Here is a 24,732-nt window from a genome sequence, read left to right on the forward strand (position 1 = left end):
ATATATTTGTTTATATTTAAATTTGTAAATAAAATTCACTTCCGTGTTTGATTTCAGTAATTGGTTTGAGGGCGCTTATAGGTGTATGTGTGTGCGTGTATATGGGTGTCACGTTGTATATCCAAAGAGAGACAATGATCACACAAAATACAAGCACCGATTTAACCACCACCAAAGTTGCTGGAACTTGCGTAAATAGGTTCAAAGACAGGATTACCAAAAAAATAAAAAAAATAAAAAAAAAAGAAAGAATTAACCGTCAACACCAACGCAGTAAATATATATATAGATATAAATATATATACATATATATATATATATATATATATATGTGTGTGAAGAGTACGAGAATAAACATAAAACGTTTCTTGCAGTACAATTATCGTTAAAAGATTTTCATTTTAAAGGAAAGTCCATTAGAAAGTTAAGTTGATTTAAAGGATTGATCACTAATGATATTTTGCCATTTATTATTTTTTTATTTTTGTTGTTTATTCCTTTATATCTTTCGTTAATTTTTTTTTTTTTCTTTTTAACCGATCACACGACGCGATCACAAATTTTTATAATCAACTAATACAATATATAACGAACGTAAAACGCAAACGTTTTCAGCTAAAAAGAAGACAGAAGTAGACGAAAAAAAATGTTAAAGCGCTTCAAATGAGCACACAACATAAAAATCCCGATCGTACTAAAGAAGAACCTTTGAAGCGTATTAAGAACTCAACAACAACTCCCTGCTATACACACAACAGCTCGAAGTTAGAACTCGCAAATGGCACAAAAGTACAAGAGCACTAAAACAGCACAAGTGAGGCCTAGACGGGATGGATAGAATAGATAGATAGATGGTTCGTTGGTTGGTTGGCTGACTGGCTGGCTGGCTGCCTGGCTGTGGCTGCTTGGTTGTTGTTTCGGTTAACGTTGTGTTGTCGACGCCAACACATAGACAACATTATTGTGGTGGTCATGGGCATCCATACACATATATATACATACATATATACATACATACATACATACATACATACATACATACATACATACATACATACATACATGCATGCATACATACATACATACATATATAAATATATATATAATAAAATATATATATCTAACACATAATATATACACATGAAATATATTGTATATATATATATATATATATATATATAGTTATAGTCAGTTCAGTTAGTTCTATCGCAAGACTGTCTCGATACAATTTTTTTGTTCTTCCTCTACTGCTGCTGATTTGTACTGTTGTTGTCATTGTTGTTGTGCCATTGCTGAGTGTGTTGCTCTTGTGCCGCTCCTCTAGTGTGTTGTTTTCTCCTACTCTGTCCTTTTTGTTCTAATCTTTTTGCAATTCTATGCAAGAAAGTAAAAATTCAAATAGAGAAAATCTAACAGCAAGCAAACTATAAAGAAAGCAACAGCAAGGAAAAACATACGTTTTCAACCAATACACTAACAACCAATAGTATTTACATACACACATATGTGCATGCGAAGAATATGCACTTGGGAAAATCTCCAACAACAACAACAACAACAACAAGAACAATATAAAAGCAATAATAATACACTAACGAAGCACATTCGGTTTTTTTTAAACAACATCTCTACTATATGCACATAAAGCACTTTTTCTTAAGCATATGTATGCAATATGTGTATATTGACATACACATATACATGCATATACATGCATACATATATACATACATACATACAAACATACACACATACATGCATACATATATACATGCATACATATTGCATTTGTGCTTGAAGTTGTTGATATTCTTAAGGCAGAGAAGAGCTCATATGTCATTGTTACTGTATATTTCGTGTTTCTGTGTATCTGTGCGTGCGTGTTCATTTATGCGAGTATGCGAGCGAAATTTTCATAGAGAATATATTTTCAATTTCTTTCAGGCGCAACTAGAACGTTTATTAGTATATTAGTAGTAGTGCATTATCTGTCTTAAGTAAAGAAAAAAGGAACAATTTTTTTTTCTTTACTCACAAACACATACACACACTTACGTTAACACACATAGAAACTATCTTCAAGTAACAAGATCAACGACATGCTTTATACGTTATTTAGTTATGGGTATTTCCTTGACACTGTCTTTTTCAAAAGCTTTCAAACTACGTTTAAATATCAATTAATCGTGACATAAACACAAAAGCTTTCTTTCTTCCAAAAAAAAAAAAAAAAAAAAAAAAAAAAAACGATTGGATGCCAGGCTGATAATAGGGATATAACATCTGTTTTTTCTTTTTCTTTTTTAATAAACATTTTTAATTTCCCCCCTAAATATGAAAAATATACGGATTTTCATTTCCACACGTCCCTTAGAATCATGGCTTCCTTTTTAACAAATCCCACCAATAGCTTCGAAAAAAAACAAATATCATATCCTTATTATCAGCCTTCCTTATTATAACCTGGGATGCAATTGGTTTTTTTTATTTTTTTAAAGGAACACTTTTAATGTCGCCCCTAAATATGAAAGATATACGGATTTTCATCCCCATGCATCCCTTAGAATCATGGATTCGTTTTTGACAAATCTCTTCAATAGCTTCATTTGTTCATTGGTACTTTGTCACGGCATCAATATTTACGATGGCTAGAGAGAAAGCCTTCTTCGTAAAACACGACGCACCGTCAATTACATTCGATCTGTATATGTAAGATGAATAACATGACATTTCACATGAATTAAAAGCTAAGCTGGCTCTACATAACTACTTTCGATGCCAGTTTTAGTAAAATTATTTTACGTTATTTGCATGGTCTGATATATTAGTTCTCGTAAGTGAAGTAAAATTTCTTAATTGAAAGGAGAAGATCCTCCAAGTTTACTTCAATTATATTTTTCTCTAGTTTTTTTTTTTCTTTTTGTTTAGTATCAACTTAAAGTTAAGATTGATAAAATGCAAACTCTACCAACATCGGTCATACAAGACCGAATTTGAATGAGAAAAAATTCGCTCAAAATGACTGAATGGGTCACAACAATTCATGAATTGTTGCGTATGTCGTATGTGTCGATTTCATTTCATTTAAGCGCCCACACATACACACAGAGATACAATTCCACTTTTACAACCGATTTTCGCCAACATATATCATATCAGAGAAATGCAAAAAGCCCGTCAACATCGCATAGTTTAGCGACATCAGACTTTTATCTCCATACAACGGATAATATATCAATTACATCTTGATCTTCAGGATCGATCACTTGATTCTTTGTTTAATTAAACAAATACTCTTGTATTTGATACAAGTTTTCTTAAGCAGTCAACCATATTTTTTCTTCTTCTTTGCTTAGATGACGTATGAAAGAAAAGAGAAAATGTATCTTGCAGAAAAGCAATTCTCCAAGCCGTGTCTCGGGATATCTCAAATTTAAGTATTTTTGTTAATAAGATGATCAATATTTCTATCGTGCACGTTCGCATTGTCTGAGTAACTTTTCGGACTAGATTTCCGAACGATATCTGATGAAAATCTAAATAATTTTTTATTGTTCTGAGTTTTCAAGTATTATGAGCCTTTTGCGGATCTATCAACTTCATAAACAAAATAGGAATAATACCTTGCCTTGAAATTGCTTTCCAAGAGACCATTTATATTTGATAGTCAGACAGACACTTTGCAAAGAGTATATATATATATATATATATATATATATATATATATATATATATATGCTATAATTATAAGTCTTCATATCGGCACTTTTTGTTGTTCTCTGATGTGAAAGAGGATTTAAAAAGTCTGAGAAGTCTAAGATGTTGTGGACGAACGTCTTCCTACTGAGATTTAATTTGCACGCACACACATACACACACACTCTACAATTTTCTTTTCATGTTTTCTTTCTGCCCCATAGACTGTATATATATATATATATATATATATATATATATGTGTTATATTTACAAGTCATCAAAGCGGAGTACTGTGATGTGGAAGAGAATTTAAGAAATCTTAAGCCGATATTATGGACGAACGTGTTCCTACTGAGATTTACACACACACACACCACAATTTTCTTATCATCTTTACTTTCTGCCACCCCCCCCCCCCTCCTCCGCCCTCCTTCCATCCACCAAGCTCCCAACATCCCTCACCCTCAGTCTGTGTCTGCCTCTCTGTCTTCTTTCTCATTTATAATAGAGTTTTATAAAAGTTATTTGAATTGAAATTTTTACTTAATTTAAGTATAGCAATTTCAACGAATGACCCATATTTTTATGAAGCAATAATAAATAGTGAAAGAACTCTTTCACTTTAGTTCTTACACTCTTGCAAAGGAATGAGAACCGTTACTATCGGTAGATGACACTGAACACTACCGTACATATCTATATGCACAACAAAAACAGTGAATCTTTTACTTGTATTTGTATTAAGTAATAATTTGCAGAGAATAATACAACAAAATTAAATGTATGCATGAATGTGTATATTAGATAATAATATAAGCCACAGAGAGAGAAAAAAAAAAGAGAGAGGCGGCAAGTACTCTCAAAAATCAAATACAAAAAAGAAGAAAGACAAACAGAAGTACAAATATACAATAATAAAAACGACGACAAGCAAACAGGAAGAGTTTTTCTTTACAAAGTACTTTGACATTTTACAAGATAATGTCAAGTATGTGGGTATATTTAAAGTCAACAACAATAACAATAACAGCAACAACAACGATTAAAAAATGAAGAGAAAATGAATAATATATATATATATATATATATATATATATATGTATGTATATGTATGTATAGATAATATATAATATAGTACAACAACAATAATCATTATAAACGAAAGTAATTAAGATACATAGTAAGTAAGTATTTCATGTTCGTTCTTTAACTAGATCAATAATTTGATAGGAGAATCTTTCAATAAATTTTCGCGTGTAAAACCGTTGCAGACCGTTAATTTTTTTTTTTTTTTTTTTTTTTTTTTAAATTATACATATTTATAATGAGGGTTAATGACCGTTAACTACGCTGTTCTAAGAACAGAGAGCTCTCACTCTCCGTCTAACAGTACAAAAGCTTTCTAGTTTTACAGCTATTGTAAATGCAATATTATACGCGAGTGTGTATGAAGAATAATAACAAATATTCACACATAAGCATATATATATATATATATATATATATATATATATACTCTCTCCTTGTTATGTAACTGGTTTAGCAAAGAAGGAGAAGAAAATCGCAAAAAGTCAATGATCAAGAAAAGTGTGTGGTTTCTGTGTGTTTTTACAAGAAATACCGCATTCAAAGGAAACTAAAATCTTGGAAAAATTGTTCAAAAAAAAAAAAAAAAAAAAAAAAAAAAAAACAAAAAAACAAAATGAAAATGTTTTAAAAACCAGGAAAATAATGATCATCATCATCATCGTCTTCCTCATAATCACGAATATTATTATCATTACTAATAACATGAAAAATAGAAAAATTATTATGCGGAAAGCGAAAAATAACTAACAAATATATTTTTATATACATATATATGTTATGAAGCACAGCACAACATATAAGCCTGTACCGCCCACTTTACACACCAACACCAAGAGTCAAACCGTCCAGTCAACACCGTACAACACAATATAACACATAACGTCATCATAACAACACATGAACAAAATAAATCTTTATATGCTTTCCCTCTTTTTTTTTTTTTTATTCTTTTATTTTTCTTAAGCTTGAGTGAGTGTGAATATATTGCGAATATCAAGCTAAACACAAATTCAACTACAAACACAAATGCAGGCGTAGAAATGTGTCTACAGTAAACGTACTTAAATACATATATGCATATGTATGCAAGTAACACGTAACACTCTATTTGGATACGTAAAAGTATTTGTATTTGTTGCTTGAACCAGGAAGAGAATGTTCGTCTAGAGTACATTGGTTTATTTGTTATTTATACAGATATATATATATATATATATATATATATATATATATATAAATATATAGATGTATATGCATGTACATGTATGGTAGTGATATTGCACAAGTGATATAGGGCTTTAAAGGGGCTGCGGATCGATTCGGTTGATTGTGCAATAGTAAATTACTCGAATTATTATGCTTTTATTAGTGTCGTACATTATCCATAAGATTGAAGGGATAAGCGTTTCTATTTTGTTTGCTTTTGTTTTAGATAATTTCTGTTTTTTTTTTTTTCCTTCTTTTTTTTTGCAATCGTAAATATCAGAAACTCTTCTATTTAGCAGTGACAGGCTTCTTAGTACACTTACCCTTTTCAAGTCCGTTTCCATCAAATTGTTACCGCACAGATGTAAGTGTGGTAATCTACAAGCACTCTGATTTCATATGCGGCACACACACACACACACACACATACACACGCACACACGCACACAAAATTGTATTTTAACTCTACATGTGATTTAGTGAGTCCTGCTAATTAAATTCGCCAATTCAAATATGTAAGAATTAAGACTGACGGACAAAAAACTTACGAAAACTTTTGCAAGTTAAAAAGGAAAAATTACAGAATTAAAATTTGTAATAGATTTTCTTGTAAACTTGTAAGGCACGCTTCGATATCGATCTATACGCTGATAACTGATAAATGACTTTCAGAGTTGAATGTATTCGCGTTTAGATTCGCGTGAAGATTCTCTAAGAATGCCTTATGAATTCAAAACATTGACTATAGCCAATGTTTCAAACAGTTTATCAGAATACAGATCAGATTTAATCGGCAAATTTCAGCTTAATTGTCTATGTAAAAAAAATGTATTAGGGATGAGGCGGAAATAATTATAAAACACTGTTCAGTATATTTAGCTGGTGGTATGGATGCAAATGAGTTGATTTTCTTTAAATTCATTAAGTCCCGTTGCCTTCAATCCGCCCTACAAACTATCCGACCGTCTTAGCATTAATAGTTTTCCATGTAGCATATAAAACAAAAGCATTTTAAAGTTCAATGACTTATTTTCCGCAAACGTCATGGCCAGCAATGTTGCTTCGCGATCATGCCAAACGTTCAAATTGCGCATGTGCTTGTGCTTGTGTATAGATATGATGATTATAGTAAATTTATAGCGCACACATATACAAACTCTTATTCATAGTTATATATGTATATAAAGACACGCACACACTGTAAAGCAAACATACCACAATATATATATATATATATAATGATAACAGTAGTAAAGTGTATTAAAAAGAACGATTTCTTGTAAGAAAAATGAAAAGAATTTCACAGCTGTGGCTTAGTTCATGAAAAGTTGTAAAGTGAAAACTAGGAAGCGATGTAGACAATACAGCCATAGGCACATAAATAGTGCAAATTTTTAAGCAGAACTTAATGATAAAAAATATATATTTATTTTTTATCACATTATACAATACAACGAAAGGCTTTTATTTCCCGAAAATGTCCCCTTTATTAACAAATATAACGTATGGGCCACGATTCACTTACGTTAGCAAAAAGTTATTCATATAATGACCTTTCAAAGTAAAGCGTTATATGGATCAATGTAGTCGAAAAAATGGTTTGATTCAAAACATTTTCAACTCTATTCCCCCTTACACCAAAACACGTGGATACACCAAATTTCATGGAAATATCTCAAATATACGCGCCTTGCGTAGAATGAACACAAAAATAGAAGACGACCAGACAAGTTTAAATTGATTCAGAAAGTAATCTTGAATCGATTAGTAGAGTAAAAGGTGGGTCTATCTTAAATTCCCTGTGTCTTCCATACATCGGCACAAAATTAATACATTCTTGTATCGCAAGTGTTCTAGGCTATCACAAGGTAGCAAAAAAAAAAACGCTTCTCCTATTATCAACACCTATGGGCTGATCGGATAAATCAGTAAAAAGACATTTAAATGATGTCCAAATTCTTGGATCGATGGCTAGAAAGAAGCTTTTTTGCATATACGCCAGCGTCCACATTACTAGAGAGGTATATATCTGACTGACGAGATACGAATTAAAAGAGCTGTGCAAGAGTGCAGAAAGAATGGATCAAGCGCACTGTTTAAAGCCCTGCAGTGTTTTTTACCTGCCACAAAGAAGAGTTCATTATAACGACACAAATAACAAAATGAGTAAATGATGTATATATGATAATTAGATGTTTCAAAAAATCCAATGGAGCCGAGGCCATGTATACTTTCCTCTATTCCAGCAAAATTATGACAAGTTCGTCAAGAACTATGAACGATTAGCTTTCGCAAAGGGATATTATAGTTTTAGAATGGAAAGTACACAGTTTCAAAATTCATTTAGTCTGAATATGACGTATGTTTGAAGAAGCTTTGGTATTCCAAACCGTAAAGGATGTGTGAGAACTTAGAGCCGAAAACGTATAACAAAATAGGACGTAAGTAGTAAAGGAAAACAACTAATTTTAACAATTATTATAGTGTATCTTAATTTTTTTTCAAATAGAGAATTTTTATGCTTGCGATTTGTTCTACTGCATGCATTTTTATACCTATCACCGAGGTATGAAGGTATAAACACGTCAATACTTTTGCAAGGCACAGTAGGAAGCATGAGAGGCACCAGAAAGGACATATATTCTTGGTCAGCATGAAATTCTATAACGATTTGTTCGTCTAAACGCCTGTGTGTCTGTCCGTCTGTGTAATGTCTGTTGTAAATATTCTGCCGATCGCAAAAATGAATCTATCGGCTTCAAGCTTAGCAGACACATTGGAAGTTCTTGCGCGTAGGTTGGTATTGAAAATAGATCAAATCGGTCGAAAAACACAACTACAGCGCCACATACACTGAGGACACCTCTGTTTTTTTGAAAGGAGAAAAAATTTGATTTTTTGCTCATTCCTCATAAATTGTAGCAGATATGTATACAAAAATTTGAACGCGTATCCTATGGCCGATGTTGTAGTACCTGCACAAATATAAGAAAAAGCTTACCACGCCTACCCAATATTATCGTGTATCAAAGTTTAATTTTTTCTCAATACCTTTATAAGGCATAAAAAAAAAGCTTTAACAACCCCATAAAGTATATAAATGCTTGGACAGTTTCAAATTTCAGGTGCACCTAAACATGTCCGTCCATTCATTTGTCCGTCGGTCCGTCTGCGTAACTGTATAGTACCTGTGGTAAACATTCTCCCGTTCACAAAAATATTTTCTATTTAACGTGCAAAAGAATTAGGAAGTGCCTTAAACTTTTCCAAGGACACGCCTATAACGCCTACACGCCTTTGCGGCAAAAATTTTTATTTTGAAAATAGAAAAAATCAGCCGCACCCACTCCACATTATAGAGCATAAAAATTTAGTTCTTTTACTCTTGTTGTCCTTGTTAGGGTAACGGTAATGGGTATAAAAGAATCGGTCACGACCGAAATTAACTTTCTTACTTACTTCCTTTTAATTACTTACTTTTTGGGTTTTTTTTTTTTTTAAATGAACTATGAGCTATTTACACCTTCCTGGCTGTATATATCATATGTACCAGTATGTGTGTGTATATATATATTTTATAGTTACATTTCTGGAAAAAGCGCTGTAAAAAGTGTTAAATTGTTTTTTTTTTTTTGTTAATTCATTTCATTTATTCAATCGGCGCCTAATAAATTTGATTAAAAAATTGACATATTTGAAACGAAGTTTATCGTCAGTGTTATCATTATTAGGCTCATAATATTTGAAGCTATTTCTCAATAATACAAAATAACTTATTTGATATTTACTCCAAAGGAATACAAACACTTACCTATTGTATTTTCACTAGATGTTGTGGAGCTTATTGATGCATGTCCGTCGGGACTTTGCGGTGCCTCCGATGATGAATGCGGACTAATTGGTGTAGGCGGAGTCAATGAGGGCGAAGCCGATGATAATGATGATGATGATGACGATGATATACCGTTTGTTAAAGCGGCACCTGACGTTGATGCTGTTACAGTAGCAATTGTTGTTAAAATTGTGGTTGCTTTTGTTAATGATGCCGCTGTCAATTCAGTAAACACTTCGACATCGGTTTGCGGCAATTTATAAACGTTCAAAAATGTGGAAGAAGTTACTCTGAAAGAAAAGGCAATAAAGAATAAGAAAAATGGACGAACATAAACACAAGACCTGCAAAATGCAGAAAATGTTAAAAAAAACTTAAGAATTAACTCTGAAAATTAAGATCTCTTTTTTTTACGTACAATAGAAATCACAAGAAAGTCCGCAAGACAACTTTTCATAAGCGAATTATGAAGCGAAGAATTCGTGTTACAAAATTTCAGCGAAGGTTTCTTCTTTTCATGGAATGGTTTTTAGCACATCAGAAGCTATTAATTGCTGACCATTCACGGCAATTAGTTCAAGAAGGTGAAGTATAAAAAGATTTATTTGTCATTGCATTCTATCACCTTTCAACCTGAGCGCTGGTTAATCGCATTTATTTGATCTAAGAAGCCAGTGCCGATACTTTGGAATTTCATCTGACACTCATAACGATCGCATTGCTATGGATTTGAAAATCCTTCGAAACATTGCCTTTGATACGTTAAGTTAAACACTCTAATAACCTGATTTATATAAAACGGGATTAAGAAAAAAAAACAACCAATTATGTTACATAAGAGTAATGCATAAAAAGTGCATGGGTTGTGATGTTTGCAACTTTATCGCATGGTTCACAAGCAAAATTTTTTTAAATTTCCATTTCTTAACCCCGCATAAGCACAAAAGTAAATAGAAACTTCATGTATTGTTAATTGGCATAAAACTCCCAGCCAGTTTAAGCATATTTGTCTTTGATTGCTGAGCTTCAATATTAAGATGAAAACTGAAATTTTGAGCACATATGCTCTTCATTGGTAGCCCAAGAACACCGTACAGTTATTCTTATAATGAATTTTCAAAATAAGGCGTTATGTGGGAAGTGGTCAAGGAAGTGGTCTTATCCGAATCATTTTCAATAGCCTTCGTCGTTGGGACAAAATAAGTTGGTGTAAGAGATACCATCACGAATATATCCGAAAATGTGTTGTATATGTTGGGCAAACATAAGACGGATAGACAGACAACCTACGGCTATGCAGGAATTACATATGTTATTATATCATATGTTTATATACGCATATAAAATGTGTATCTATCTCAAACCTTTCTACATGTTACATACATACGCACAAACTTAATATAGTGCTGTAGGGTACAAGAGTCAACGTAATCGATTTAATCCTTTCACATTTCATATCTTTAAAAAAACTAAAAAAATGAAAACGAAATCAAAAAATAAAAAGTCTTGTTGTCATCAAAGTAGATTCGGGAAAAAAAAAAATTATTTTCTTTTTATACTATATGCAAAATATCGAGTGACAGGGATAATAGCGATTAGGCGTAAATTGTATATTTCAGTAGTCGTGCGGCAAAAAAACTTATTGCCATAACTCAATTCCTTGACCAATATATTTTTCGCCGCATTTTTAATCGCAGCATCTTGAGCCATTGGTGTAATGAATGCTTTCTGCTTACTGCAGAGACTTACTATTAAATAAAAAAACTCAACATTTTTTCTATTAATTGAATTGATTTAAAGTTTAAAAATATAGCTATATAACTTTTCTTTATTTCCAATACGAAATGAGTTTATAAGTTTAGAAGAGACACATCCCATATATCGTTTATAATAATCATGGCCCAGAAGCTTTTGCGATTCGTTGCGACTTTAAAATAAGTGCTCACGAAAGCGTGGAAACATGGCATTTTTGATTACCTTTCATTATCTGCAATTGTTGTTTCTGACGCACTATTTAATGCTGATGTTCTTGAATACTCCATGAGTCGCCTGCCCTCATTGGGGCTGGCACTGAATTAATAATGCAATTTAAATACATTTAAATTGTTTCGTTTAACGAATTTTTTAATTGATCAAAATGCAATTTTAACTTTTTTTGCTGTTTATATTCTTATCTTTTATTAATTTCTTCTATTTTATTTAACTTTTGTTTTTTTTTTTTTTTGTTTTAATTTTTTATATATATTTTTTATTTTCGTTATTAAAACTTATATGATATGCAAGCACGCGAATACAGCTGCTGCGCTAAGCTTTAAATAGTTATAGGAATAAAAAAGCTTTAATTTTAATTTTTTAAAGGAATTTTGTGTCACACTTCCGTTTCCGTTAATAAAATATTTTATAACACATTTTATTTATTTATTTATATTTTTCATTTTTTTTTCTATTTTTTTTGTTTTTTGTTTTTAATATCTCTGTTAATTTAATATTTCACCCGGTTTCTATTCCGCTGTTCGTATATCAACATAAACAAGCATATACACGCGCTCACATAGACACACATATACAGCTTTAATATGACCGCATTTGATTCACTTTTTTTTTTTTTATTTTTATACTCTCTCGTTCCCCTCCGCTGTCACTGATACTTTAATGCAAAGCTTTTTTCGCACTGAAATGCACCACTTTTTGCACGCTTGTGAAATCGCATAGAAATTTTATGCAGCTGCGATTGCTGTTGCTACTTTAAAGCCGAAATCAAATAGGTTTGTTGTCTTTGAGCCGGTGGCCGCCGACTGGAAAATATGAAATTATTCTTGTTGTTGTCGTTGTGTTGTTGGTGATGTTGTTTTCTCTTTGAGTGTTGCCGGGTCTCAATTACATCGTGCAGCCAGAGCAACAACGATAACAACAACAATGCTATAAATCCTAAGGGAAGTAATAGCAAAGGAACGCTTGCTTACACTTTAAGCTAAAAAGGAAAAGTTTCCTTAACATTTATCGATATTTCAAATTACTTTTAAATATGAAAAAAATAAATAAATAAATAAATAACAAAACCGTAAAAGGTTCCTTTCAGTTTTATTAACCACACAACCAACTTGCACACTTGATTTAGTTGATAAATTTTCTTACATTTTTTTTTGTAATACAATTATTCTCAAAACAACGTTATTGTTTCTCTTTTTCTTTTTATTTCTTTTTTTTTTTTTTTGGAAAATTTAAAATTTTTTTATTATATTATTCACTTTTTAGCGTATTTGAGTTTAAGAAAAGAATTTTTTGTAATATTTATTTTTATTTCCTTTTCCAAGCATAACAATCTTTACACTCGTCTCAATTCATAGCACGACGGGCCCATTTGAGTTTGGCAAACTGTTTTTCTCTCATACATATATTCTTATTAAAATTATAATATATTAGTAGTTAGATTATTAAAACAATAACAACACTTTATAGGGTAAAGCATCCCCTTAAAGAACAAAACGAAAAACAACATTATTCATATATATATATATATATATATATATATAATACGAAAAAGGCATGCATGAGTATGCTCTACTCTACTCTGCTCTGCTTTGTTACACACTACTGCAATATGAAATAGTTTTTTTTTTTTTTTTTTTGCTAAAGAGATAGAGAGAGAATTTGAAAGGAAGAGCGAGAGCTGAATTTAAAAGTCATCGGTTATAGTTTTGTTAATGCAAAAAGGTAATAGTCTATATATTTTTAGCTCACGGCATCGACAAAAAAATGCTTGAAATTCTATATAAATTTATATAGACAAACTGAATGATGAGAAGCTCTGACTAATATAAATATGAGAAGGAAATCATGGAGAATCTATTAAAAAATTATCCTAAAATTAATCGAAAAATAAAGCAAAAAAAAAAAAAAAAAAACCAAGCACAAAACTTAAATGAAATAACTAAGTGTGAGATTATATAGCTTATCCTCCTACCCTATAATGAACTTATTGACAAATTATGGACCTATTTAGATTTAATCTTTACGAATAAAATCTTTTAAGGATTTGCTTGTTTCCTGGAATTATCATAGGTTCCCAAATAAAAACAAAAAATAAAATAAATCAAATTTAACAAGAGATAAGTGATAATCGCCTTGAGATCGAAATTTTTCAGTAACTTGCATACATATACGATATTCGCACGCAAGATAGCCCGATGATTCAGATATACCCTTGCAATTAAGTTTTCGATAGCCTCTAAATATTTTGCACAAAATTTTAAGATTAATAGGCAAGTTACGAGGACTAAATTATGTGGAAGTTTTATATTGGTTTTTTCATTTCATGATTGACCAATAACCATCAATTAGGTTACGAAGCTACTAAGTTTAGCTTTTTTATATTGAGTTTTAATTTAATGAAACTGTTTCGCAGGTAAAGAGGATTAATTAAATAATTAAATTAACGCAAAGCCATATTACAGCAAGTATTGCAAGTACATTTCCCTAGTTTAAGCGAAGTGACACAAAGAGAAATTATTTTCGGCTTAATATTATTATGAGTCACTGAAGGACGGACATTTATTGATTTTATCATTTACTTTATAACTCATGTCAACTGCAGAAATCATCAAGATTTGCACACGAATGTATTTTAAAAACTCGAATAACTTCAAAGATCTCATCTAACTGTTAACAAATATCAATTCGAAATTTAACAACAGCGAAAAATTTCAATGATGTGTCGATAACTGAAGCCAGAATATTATTTATCGACCTACTTTTAGATGATTAACTAAATATTATATATATATTTTTATATATATATAACGATCATTTATAACGTTGAAACTAAAGTAGATTAACGTTTACATATTTTATTTAACACGCAGGTGTTGTCCTTTTTTTCGAATTCCAACGTTTCTCTCCTTAATTGACTTACTCTCTTTGTCTCTCTCCTTCGTACAATTTGCTAGCTTTTCCGTTTTCTCTTTGCTTTCGACCCTTAAGCTTGTGTTCACCCTTTCTGTCACTTATTTATTAAGATTTTAAATTGGGTCAGGGCCAAAGCTTTTAAATACTTTGCATGATTTTGCATAGCGTTACAAACAGCTTTCAACATAATATTAATTCGGATGAAGCTTTTAAAAAATTTTGTGTATATTGCCTATGCAGCGTTGTAAAGTGCTCTAAAAGCTTATCACACAATTATTTGACTTGTTGAAAAAATCATTCATTGTTATTTGACATTTATTATATTTATCGGTTTATTCGTAGCATTCAGATGATTTTTACCCTCATTCAATTCATAATAATAAAAGAATATGAAAAGGATTTATTTAAGCGTTGATCTCGATTCCCTTATATCCGCAAATGCAATAACGGCAAAGTTAAAAACAAAAAAGACTTTCAACATCACGTCGACTCTGGCGGTGGTAAGCCATCATCTAAAAATAAAAATTAGATCACCCGTAGCGACAGCATTTTCGCTCCATTTGACTTCACCGCAAAACATTCGGAGAGGAAGAAAATAGAATCAATATAATTCTTATGTGTATTGTACATACCTATTATATATGTTTTCCAAATAAGTTTAAATTATTTCATAACTACAATTTAATTCGATTAGCGTTTATTAAAAACAACATTTAATACATCTACATACACGCTCATAAATACTTAATAAGAGTTAAAATATGCTTTAGTATTCAAAAACATTTCACTTGGAAAAATGTTAATAAAAATAAGAGAAAAACGATTGTGCATATTGTAAAAAAATAGAATGTTATAGAGTCAATAAAAAATCCGATATTATTGAAAGATGAAGGCACATAATTTCAAGAGAATTGATAGAATCTCGGCAGGCAGAACAAGCAAATCTATTTCTAACGTTTCATTTTCTCTAATATCGGTACAACCATATCAAATTTGGGCCTTTTGCCGGGATCCTCATTCATGCAGATGTTAATTAGTTTGACCATATGTGGTGAAGTGCCGGGTGGTATTTTAACACGTAAACCTTCCAAGGCTACTTTCATGCCACATTCCATAGGGGACCATTCGGCAAAGGGTATTTCTCGTGTAGTCAATTCCCACAATAATATGGCAAAACTCCACATATCACAAGCTTCCCAATTTCTTTCAGATGGTTTCCGTTGAAGTGCTTCCGGAGACATCCAGGCTGGCTGATAAATTCGACCTTTCTCTTGGAAAGAAAATTTTGCATCACCCATATTAATGCGAGCTGTTAGATCCTCATCAATCTAAAGGAAACTAAACGTTAGACAACGGCAAACTTAGTCTTATCTGAAACTTGCCATAACATGATGACTATTTAAATGATATGAGGGTATAATTCGTTCCAAAGAATGCAAATAAGCCATACCTCTGGCTATATCTAAAGCAAAACGAACCGCTTGCGAAGTATCTACCACTACACCAGTAGCGGCATGCAGGAGATTAAACAACGAACCCCTTGGCATATACTGAAATCATAACGTTCTCCACTGTAAGGCTTCTTTTCAAAATATTACTATTTTACCTGGCTAATGGTTATTAAATTTGGCGGTGAATTACAAGCTCCGATTATAGGCAAAATATTTGGATGTGAAAATATTCTCAATTTTGGAAATTCTTCATTAAAATCCCTGGATACTCGCGACGAGCACTGACGTACTGTCAGTATTTTGGCTATAACGTCATTTTTCTGCCATCTACCGCGCCAAGTTTCCCCAGAAGGCGTAACCCCTATTTTCGTATGTAAATCAAGGTCACCCATACTAATGCCTTTAAACCGTGATAGAGTGGCATCACGTGATCGTGTCTTAAAACCCAACCAGCTTTGTTCTTTAAAACTTATTTTTTTCATCTCTTGACCATTACGTTCAGCTAAATCTTCCAAACGTTTAGCTAAACTAGGCTTGGCCTTATCCAACGGCGTATCATCGTCTTTATTAGCAATCGTTACTAAAGCCCCAGCATTTACTAAATCTTCGCAAATCATATCGTAACCCCAAAAACAACTATAATGCAAAGGTGTATTGCCATGTTCATTAACTGCATTGACATCGGAACGTTCTTTCAGTAGCTAAAAAAATTTGAAATGCTTCAAATTATTATAGCGATCATGAAAACAGTCTCACCATTTGTACAACATCTCGATGACCATGAGCAGCCGCCAAATGTAAAGGGATATCATCTCCCATATTGGTGGCATTTACACGAGCTCCTCTCTGTAGCAATGTCTCAACAAGTTTAGAGTGTCCTTCCTTGGCACACCAATGAAGAGGACTAAATCCATGATCATCTCTAAAAAACAGGATAGACAAGAGCTCAAAGCAGTTCGCTGTAAAAATTACAATAAATTCAAAAGGTATCTCTCTGCAGACTCCTTTCTATAGATCAAAAAAATTTGCTAGCCTTGTGTTTTGCTCGCATCATGATCTTTAAAAAGCTCAATGACGTCATTCAATATTTGGAGGAAAATTTTTCTAGATACTTTTTTGGCTCAAAAACACTCATTTACCCTAAATTCATATCATGTTCTGTTTCATCCAGCCATAAACGCACTTGGATCGAATTGCCTTCGCGACACCAATGAAAAATATCTTCCATATTGTTTTATAAAGCAACAAAGTTTCACAAGCTAATAATCCAGATCTTAATAATAATAAATATAAACAACATCCGCCTAATGTTTAGTTCTTTCAGAGTAGACTACTAAGAATTATAGGTGTTAGTGTTACCATATTTTACCAAAATACATTAAAATTTTCGCCAATAAGAAGCTGCTTTCGAATTGCAATTATTAGAGGAAACATTTGTTTGACTAGCATCCTTTTCGATACATTATGACCTTATAGAGATATATGAAATTATTTCCAATTTTTGGATTGACTTCAAACGCATCAAAGAAAAAGGCCGTAACAGCGCATAATTGTCACCGAAAGTAGATGCTTGTTATTATCACCACTATGCAGTCACAACATTCTTTACTTAAATTATTTTATATATGTTATCTAATTTAACTTTAAGATTGTTTAATATGTTATCTAACTTAACTTTAAGATTGTATAATTTTCTTCTTATTTATTAACAATTAATTGTCAGCACTTTTAGCGCAGAAAGTAAACGTTTAACACAACAGTGTTAACCTGTTTTCGAGATGAAACTTCAAATTTGCCGTCTGTTAGCGAGACTTTCTCGAATTTGGTACATCTTCTAGTGTACTCATACAAATAGAAAAAAATGAAAAGATTACGCTTTCTCCTTAACGAAATAAAGATAATTTATTTTAGATGCAAAAATTATTGATCTAATTTATGTTTATTGCGTGTTAATTTAAACCTTTTCTACTTAAAAAAGTAGACAATTTGGTCACAGCAAAACGTAATTTTTTTACTTGTTTTATATTAGGAATATTTATTTAATGTTATTATTAGTACTTTAACATTAATATCAATGTAAATGTAAAGATAACATGATCTTAATAATAATTGGTAGTGCATAGGCCAGTAAAATTTTCTGTTCAAATAAAAATAATTAATAAGCCATCTAATCCAAAACCTTAACATTGGTATGGAAAATAGTAACGTTTGTTATATATGGTATATATATATATATATGGTTGGGAGACCTGGCAACGAGTATGGCATCTCTATGACCAGAAATAAAGATATTAAGTGCAATGGTTGTGTTATGCGATGGGCTTTGCTAAAGAAAAACAATATGGTTAGATAGTGTTTATTTACGTACATAAACTTTAATGAAGCAGTACAAAATTAATAAGGGCAGATAATTGTTTAAAAGTGACTTTTTAAAGTAAAACAAAAACGAAAAGGAAACAATATTACTTTAAAATTTAAATGTGATTATATTTTAAATAATTTCATTTAATTTTTCCTTTCTTGTTACCATCAAATTTTTTTAGTAAACGCAAAGACTAAAATCTTACCTGCTACCTTTGTCAAAAGCCACTCACGCACAACTTTCATAACTTTGCGCCATCTATATGTAAATGCACAATCAATTGATTGATTATTTTGAAACTTCGTTCGCCACGCACAACACAATCATTTTGTTTAACATTTTAGTCATTTTCTATATTTTGTCTAGTTAGGCACAGCACAATATTTTTTATTAGCCTAAGGCATAAACAACTTTTTCTATGAAAGCTTAAAAATAATACTGCCGTTCAAGTGTACGAAGTTTAATATTAATTTATTAAATTTTTTTTCAAAAAGCTTATCTTTGTTGATAGATCATTATAAGAAATACAGCAAAGAAAAATATTCGTTTACTATGTCGGAGAAATTGCTCTCTACAAAAAAAAAAAAAAAAATAAAAATAAAACTTCAATGTTTCTAAAGCTAATTCTCTAAGCTTATACGATTTGTTCTTATAGTATTGATAACGTTCTCATGCTAGCTTCAAGATTTTGCTAGAAATGGATTTGAAATGTCAAGTTATATAGTGATGGCTTGCAAAAACAAAGAGATGGCAACTATGCTTGCTTGTTTACTTGTTTCTATAGGCAAACAACGTGCGAAAATATAGTTTTTTTTAGATTTTCGATTGCATTGCATTAATTAACTGAAATGAAATTAAGTACTTATAATTTTCTAACTTCAAAAGCAATTAAAGGTGTGAAAGTTGGTTATCCTTTAAAGTTAACGGTATGTGGCTGTAGAATTCGTACGAGTTTGAAATTTTAAGGATTTATTCTTTCAGATAACCAAAAAGGATGTTGTAGAGTCTGAATTTAACCCTGCTTTTATCGAACGTTTATTACCTAAACTGGAATGGTCTACTGTACATTTAGCAGCTCAGGCGGTAGATTATTCAATATTAAATTACATTATAATAATCATTCACCTTTTCATTTATTAAGGTTGACTTACCCGATGACATACCGGCTGAACAACCAGTAAACATAGCCGGAAATGCAGAACTTTTACAAAAATTGCATCATTTACTGATGGAAATAGATATCATAGAAGGACAGTTGGAGTGTCCAGAGACAGGACGTGTATTTCCTATAACTGACGGTATACCAAATATGCTCTTAAATGAATATGAAGTTTAAATGTACTGTAGTATGAAATTTATCATTATTTTAGTCTTAAGTAATGTTATAATAATTAGTTTTTATTGAAAAAACAATTTGAAAAATATAATCTCTTTAGATTTTATTTGTCTTCGGAATAAGAGTAATGATTGCGTTGTCAAACTAATGGCAAATAAAAAAGCTATCCAAATGCATGTTTACTAAAAACAAAGCAAATGGAGAGAAGACCCGACGACGTGTGTAGCTTGTAAAGCCTCATGTGCTTTTGTAAAAATGCGGCCCTGTATTAAAATAAGCTTGTGTCATCAAAAAATATGGAATCTTTCCATTTAGTACGTTGTGAACGATCAGCCAAATGGATATGTAGGGACATAACAGCTTTTAAAACGACTTTTAAATCATCCTGGTTATATTGCACGATCTTAGCTATTATTGTTTCAAATTCAAGTGAAATGAATGTCAAATGAATTTTATTTGCTTATCGTAAGTTTGTAAGATCGCTTTTACGAAATTCCATCAATGCCGTTCACATTATGATTATGAGCTATTGGCTAGTTTACTTTTGCTGATTATTTTTGTGCTTGCAGTTCAGCTTTTTGTCCTTTACACACAGGTTGATAAAGAAAATCCAAATCGGGGAGAAGTAATTTATTGATTAATTTCGTTTCTTTATTTTAATTATTTATCATTTTAGCATAATTTTGCTTGAATTTTAAATTTATGCACATTAATAGCAGTTACTTTAATAAACAATTATATATGCATATATAATAATATGTATATACTATTAAAATTTGCTTGTAACACTTTAATTAATTAAAAAACGAAAAAAACAAAATGGTTAATAACCCTAAAAGGTATATGAAAAAAAAACATTTTTTTTTTGAAAGAAGAAAAAATATGGCAGATTCGATTCGAACACAAAAATATATATATACATTGTTATTATAGTGGAAGGGTGTAAGAATGTTATATATAGAGTTTAATTATTTTTTTCAAAGTAAAAATAAAAAAAAAAAAACTTAAAAAGAACACAACTTAATATTGCTTGTAATTACAAAAATTTTAAATAATAATATTAAAATTAAAAAACTTATATTTGTAATAATTGATTAGTTAATTTAAATTACATTTAATTTAAGATTATATTTAAATGTTCTGTACTCATTTATTATTCCCTTCCTCTGCTTAGCAAGCTTAAGATAAAACAACTTTAAATATTGTTATTCAGTTTCACTGTTAATTAGCGAGTAATAACAAATAGAAAGTATGCTTTGGCATGCATCCCACTACTTCATTATGAAATTAAAATACATAATTGTGGCAGATTTGTTCGCACAGAAATTATTAATCGAATTTCAATGTTAAATGCGCGCTGTGAACTACTCATCAAAATGCTCATGGCTTGCATCGCAATGTATATGCCCGGACAAGGTTACCTCTCCTTAACCATTATTATTATTTCGCAATTGCCTTTTTGAAAAATATGATCACCGCATACTTTTTATTTGCTGCAATTAGATGAGTAGGTAAAAATTTTTTTAATGTTTTCGTGATTCATTTTTTAGCTGGCGAGGGTTAAAATCGAAAGAGGACATTAAATAAGTGCGCGTGTGTTTGTATATGTGTATGTGTTTGTGTGAGTCTTAGCTTAGTATCTGAATTGTCCTTTCTTTCCGCGCTCATTGTGGTAAATGCGTAAAGGTGAGTAACTGCTTCCATTGCCGGTTCCGGTGCCGTTAATAGGAGCACCAGCACTGCCTACCCCACCACCACCGCCGCCACCGTTTGCAAAAGTTTGCGATGCCGATCCAGTAAGCATGTCGTCAATATGTGTCACCGGTTTGGCGGTGCATCGAGGTGCCAGTATTAAATTATAAATCACAAAATAAATGAGAGCAATCAGACAAGCTAAGACGGCTAAAGTTTCATGTAAAACGCCGGCTTGCATGTCGGGATATTTTTCATCACGTACCAGGCCAATCAAAGCACCAAAGCCTTTTCCTGCAAACGGAAATTAAGATTTACTTTATATTTATTTCATTTCGTAATTGCATTTTAAACTCACCTAAACCAAAGAACATTATAATGGCTATGGCTTGACCAGTGGCAGTTAATTTACGAGGCATTACATGACGCATATATAGTATTATAGTAATCCATACAATCCCAACGACTACCGGTTCAAGGACTTCGGTCAGCACAATAAACCATACGGCATCCTTGCAGCTTAGTGCTGTAAAACGTATAACTAGGACTGCAAATCCAGCAATAAAGATGTTCGAATGACCGCAATATTCAATAAATTTATCCAGATTTAAAAATAACACCACTACTAAGAGCAATGCGGCGAACGGTATGGCATAAGCCCCGGCAAAAGTCCACATCAGATAGCTGTGTATGCTACTCCAGAACGTACCAAAGAGAAGGCAAACCAAGCATAGAACAAATATTTCCGGTCCATATTTACGTATGGCTGACATGGGATATACTAGCATACCGGTCTTGGTGTGCCACCACCATTCAGGAGGACTTAAAGGCATATTGGAGGCAATAAGTAAAACGATGGCAGCCAAAACAAAGCAAATGATAACCAATATTAAGGCTACCATAGCGGCCGTTTCCCAGGATTCCTGATTGAAAAAGAATACATCTAAAGGAGAAATGAGCAAAACATATCCCACCGCACCCCAAGCATATTGACGACAAATTTCTCCACGTCCTTCAGAAGTTTCCCTTACTGCTACAACAATAGCAGTGTTTAACAGCGTTAACGCAGCCATAGGGAAAATATCACCCAAAATACGTATGGCCATGTAACCTCCAAGCGTGGCCTCTAAATCACCAGTGATTTTTACACATTCACTATGCGCCAAAACGCTGTCCTTGTAATCGTAAGGATTAACCACCTGGCACTCGATCATTGGTTTGCAATCACTGCCATTCTTCAACTGTATCATGTAATTGGCTTGCTGTAAGGGCACCTGACACTGGAAGCCATCTGAAAATTCGCAAGTATCTTCAGAAAAAGGAAAAATTTCAATATTAAAATGAAAGACGTACCCAATGGATAATTACACCAACCAGCACTATGTGTGTCGTTACCGTCATTTATAGCTTCTCTCATTACAGTGTCCACAAGTATGCTATCGGTATCGTCTGTGTAGACGTGGCAGTTAGTTACCTTTGGCTCCTCATTAGCCGTCTTCTCTACTAAACATAAATGCGGTGGCTCCACATACACTTTGGACGGTGCAGATTTCACTGCTCTGCTTGGTCTCGAGTGCACTTCAGCGCTTAGCAACTCACCGCCGAATTCAAGGGAGGATTCCGAAGTTTTAGCGGCACGGCGAGCCCTTAAACTTTCGGTTACTGCCCCCGCGGAATCATCTTCGTAATCAAATTCTGAACTATGTTCGGTAGACGGAGATGGTGTGGGTATATGCTCCAACCAAGGCGTATACATGTTCTCATATTTCGTAGGATCCTGACAGGCGTACGTACAATTGGTGAGATCAATGCGACCGTGCCGCTCTTTTCCGTGATGACACATGTCCTCATCAGAGCAGCGTTCTTGAAATACTATCGCTCCATTGACATCGCAACCGAAACTAACCCGTGGACGTCGAGCCTCTTCCCGTTGCACCTCGGGCACCGCAAACAGGCAAGCGTAAATGATGGCAGCAATCAATAAAAATATTGCGGTCAGTAAGCGTAGGCAACGGCCAAAATTATTCGCATTTTTTGCCGCCAATCGATCAGCCAAAGGACCGGCTATCAATGGGCCCAATATCGATACGAATGGAGCTATAATACTAATTTTGCGATATTCTTCGAAATTAAAACCCAGGAGTAAAGGTTTAATAGCATGCAAAATGTGTAAAGCCGTTATGCCTGGAGTGGGGGGACAATCGTTAAAAGCGATTAGAAGGAATACACTAAGGAAAAAAAAATTGAAATGTAATAAAACTTACCGCTTATAACAAAGAACACTACCACTTTTAAAGATATCAATGTTCTATTAATCCTCGGTTTCTGTACGTAAGCTCCCATTATGTCTCCGAATAATTCCTTTTCTTCTTATCTTGAAAATCAAATTTCAATTTTTTTTTTTTGGTATTTTATTGCCTTTGGCAGAATATTTTTATAGTGAGTTATTTCCCTATAAATTGTTTCTATTAACAGGTTATGTTAAAGACAATTTTATCGCTAAAGTCTGAAAAACGACAAAAAAGGGGAAAATGTATTATTTATCTCATAATCACGTATAAGGTTAGCATTTATTTCTTAATGTACGGAAAATGGTTTTAATTACACTAAAATAAGTAATTATTCGTTAGCGTAGCAAATAAAAGCTATGTAGTGTGTCTAGGTTCATATATAAACTTGTGGTTTGCAATATCAATTGTATCCGCAGGTTTTTTATTAATAATGTTGACTGAGATAGCTGTGCGGTTTCGTCGGCTTTTTTCATTTATTCTTATTCGATAAAAATATTCTGCTAAGCGGATTCTTGCAAGCTTTTACACGATTATACAGGCTATCCTTTACCATATAATAGATTCATCTAGGCACACTGTCGCTAAAGGACGTACAGCATGTCTGTGTATTAACTTTCTTACAATTTGCTGCGGAAATATCACAAATAGCTTCTTCTACACTGCTGAAAAATAATGATAATATGATAATGAAAATAGGAAAAGCTTTTCATCCCCATCCCATCATAGAGAGATGAGCGGTATATTTTGCAACATCCAGAAGGAAACTTCAGAGATTCTACAAAGTGTAAAAATAAATATTCTGGATCAGCATCATATTCTAAATTGATTCAAGCATGTCCGTCTGACCGTTTGGGTAATGTTTGTGTTAA

At 32.3% G+C, this 24,732-nt stretch overlaps 4 protein-coding genes across 5 annotated transcripts in view; 1 reads left to right on the plus strand and 3 right to left on the minus strand.

Moving 5' to 3' along the window:
• Nucleotides 1-11,976, minus strand: part of LOC119644996 (ecdysone-induced protein 78C) — a 78,977-nt gene extending 67,001 nt beyond the window's left edge. The window contains exons 1-2 of the mRNA XM_038044740.1: nt 11,804-11,976; nt 9,806-10,116 (exon numbers count right to left, since the gene is read on the minus strand). Of these exons, the coding sequence (XP_037900668.1) occupies nt 9,806-10,116; nt 11,804-11,868 (376 nt within the window). The 5' untranslated portion in view covers nt 11,869-11,976. The remainder of the gene's footprint in view (nt 1-9,805; nt 10,117-11,803) is intronic.
• A 3,084-nt stretch (nt 11,977-15,060) lies between these two features.
• LOC119631496 (integrin-linked protein kinase) lies at nt 15,061-17,519 on the minus strand. Its single transcript, XM_038023762.1, has 5 exons — nt 17,322-17,519; nt 16,939-17,104; nt 16,338-16,883; nt 16,114-16,281; nt 15,061-16,059 (listed from the first exon to the last, which is right to left on the minus strand). Exons 1-5 carry the CDS (start codon nt 17,408-17,410, stop codon nt 15,682-15,684), a joined length of 1,347 nt encoding a protein of 448 aa, XP_037879690.1. The 5' UTR covers nt 17,411-17,519; the 3' UTR covers nt 15,061-15,681.
• Nucleotides 17,520-19,262: 1,743 nt separating this feature from the next.
• On the plus strand, nt 19,263-20,564 carry LOC119632217 (multifunctional methyltransferase subunit TRM112-like protein). 2 transcript variants are annotated; one of them, XM_038025022.1, is made up of 4 exons: nt 19,263-19,470; nt 19,526-19,627; nt 19,686-19,842; nt 19,981-20,564. In XM_038025022.1, the coding sequence occupies exons 1-4, from the start codon at nt 19,393-19,395 to the stop codon at nt 20,064-20,066; spliced, it is 423 nt and encodes a 140-aa protein (XP_037880950.1). In that variant the 5' UTR covers nt 19,263-19,392; the 3' UTR covers nt 20,067-20,564. The 2 variants fall into 2 exon arrangements, with proteins under 2 accessions (XP_037880950.1, XP_037880951.1); XM_038025023.1 differs by having other exon boundaries at nt 19,686-20,072.
• A 380-nt stretch (nt 20,565-20,944) lies between these two features.
• Nucleotides 20,945-23,915, minus strand: LOC119632554. Its single transcript, XM_038025510.1, has 4 exons — nt 23,837-23,915; nt 22,926-23,756; nt 21,931-22,863; nt 20,945-21,866 (listed from the first exon to the last, which is right to left on the minus strand). Exons 1-4 carry the CDS (start codon nt 23,913-23,915, stop codon nt 21,514-21,516), a joined length of 2,196 nt encoding a protein of 731 aa, XP_037881438.1. The 3' UTR covers nt 20,945-21,513.
• Nucleotides 23,916-24,732: the final 817 nt, after the last annotated feature.

This window comes from Glossina fuscipes, unplaced genomic scaffold, assembly GCF_014805625.2.
Source record: "Glossina fuscipes isolate IAEA_lab_2018 unplaced genomic scaffold, Yale_Gfus_2 1, whole genome shotgun sequence".
In the NCBI taxonomy this organism is placed as follows: Eukaryota; Metazoa; Arthropoda; class Insecta; order Diptera; family Glossinidae; genus Glossina; species Glossina fuscipes.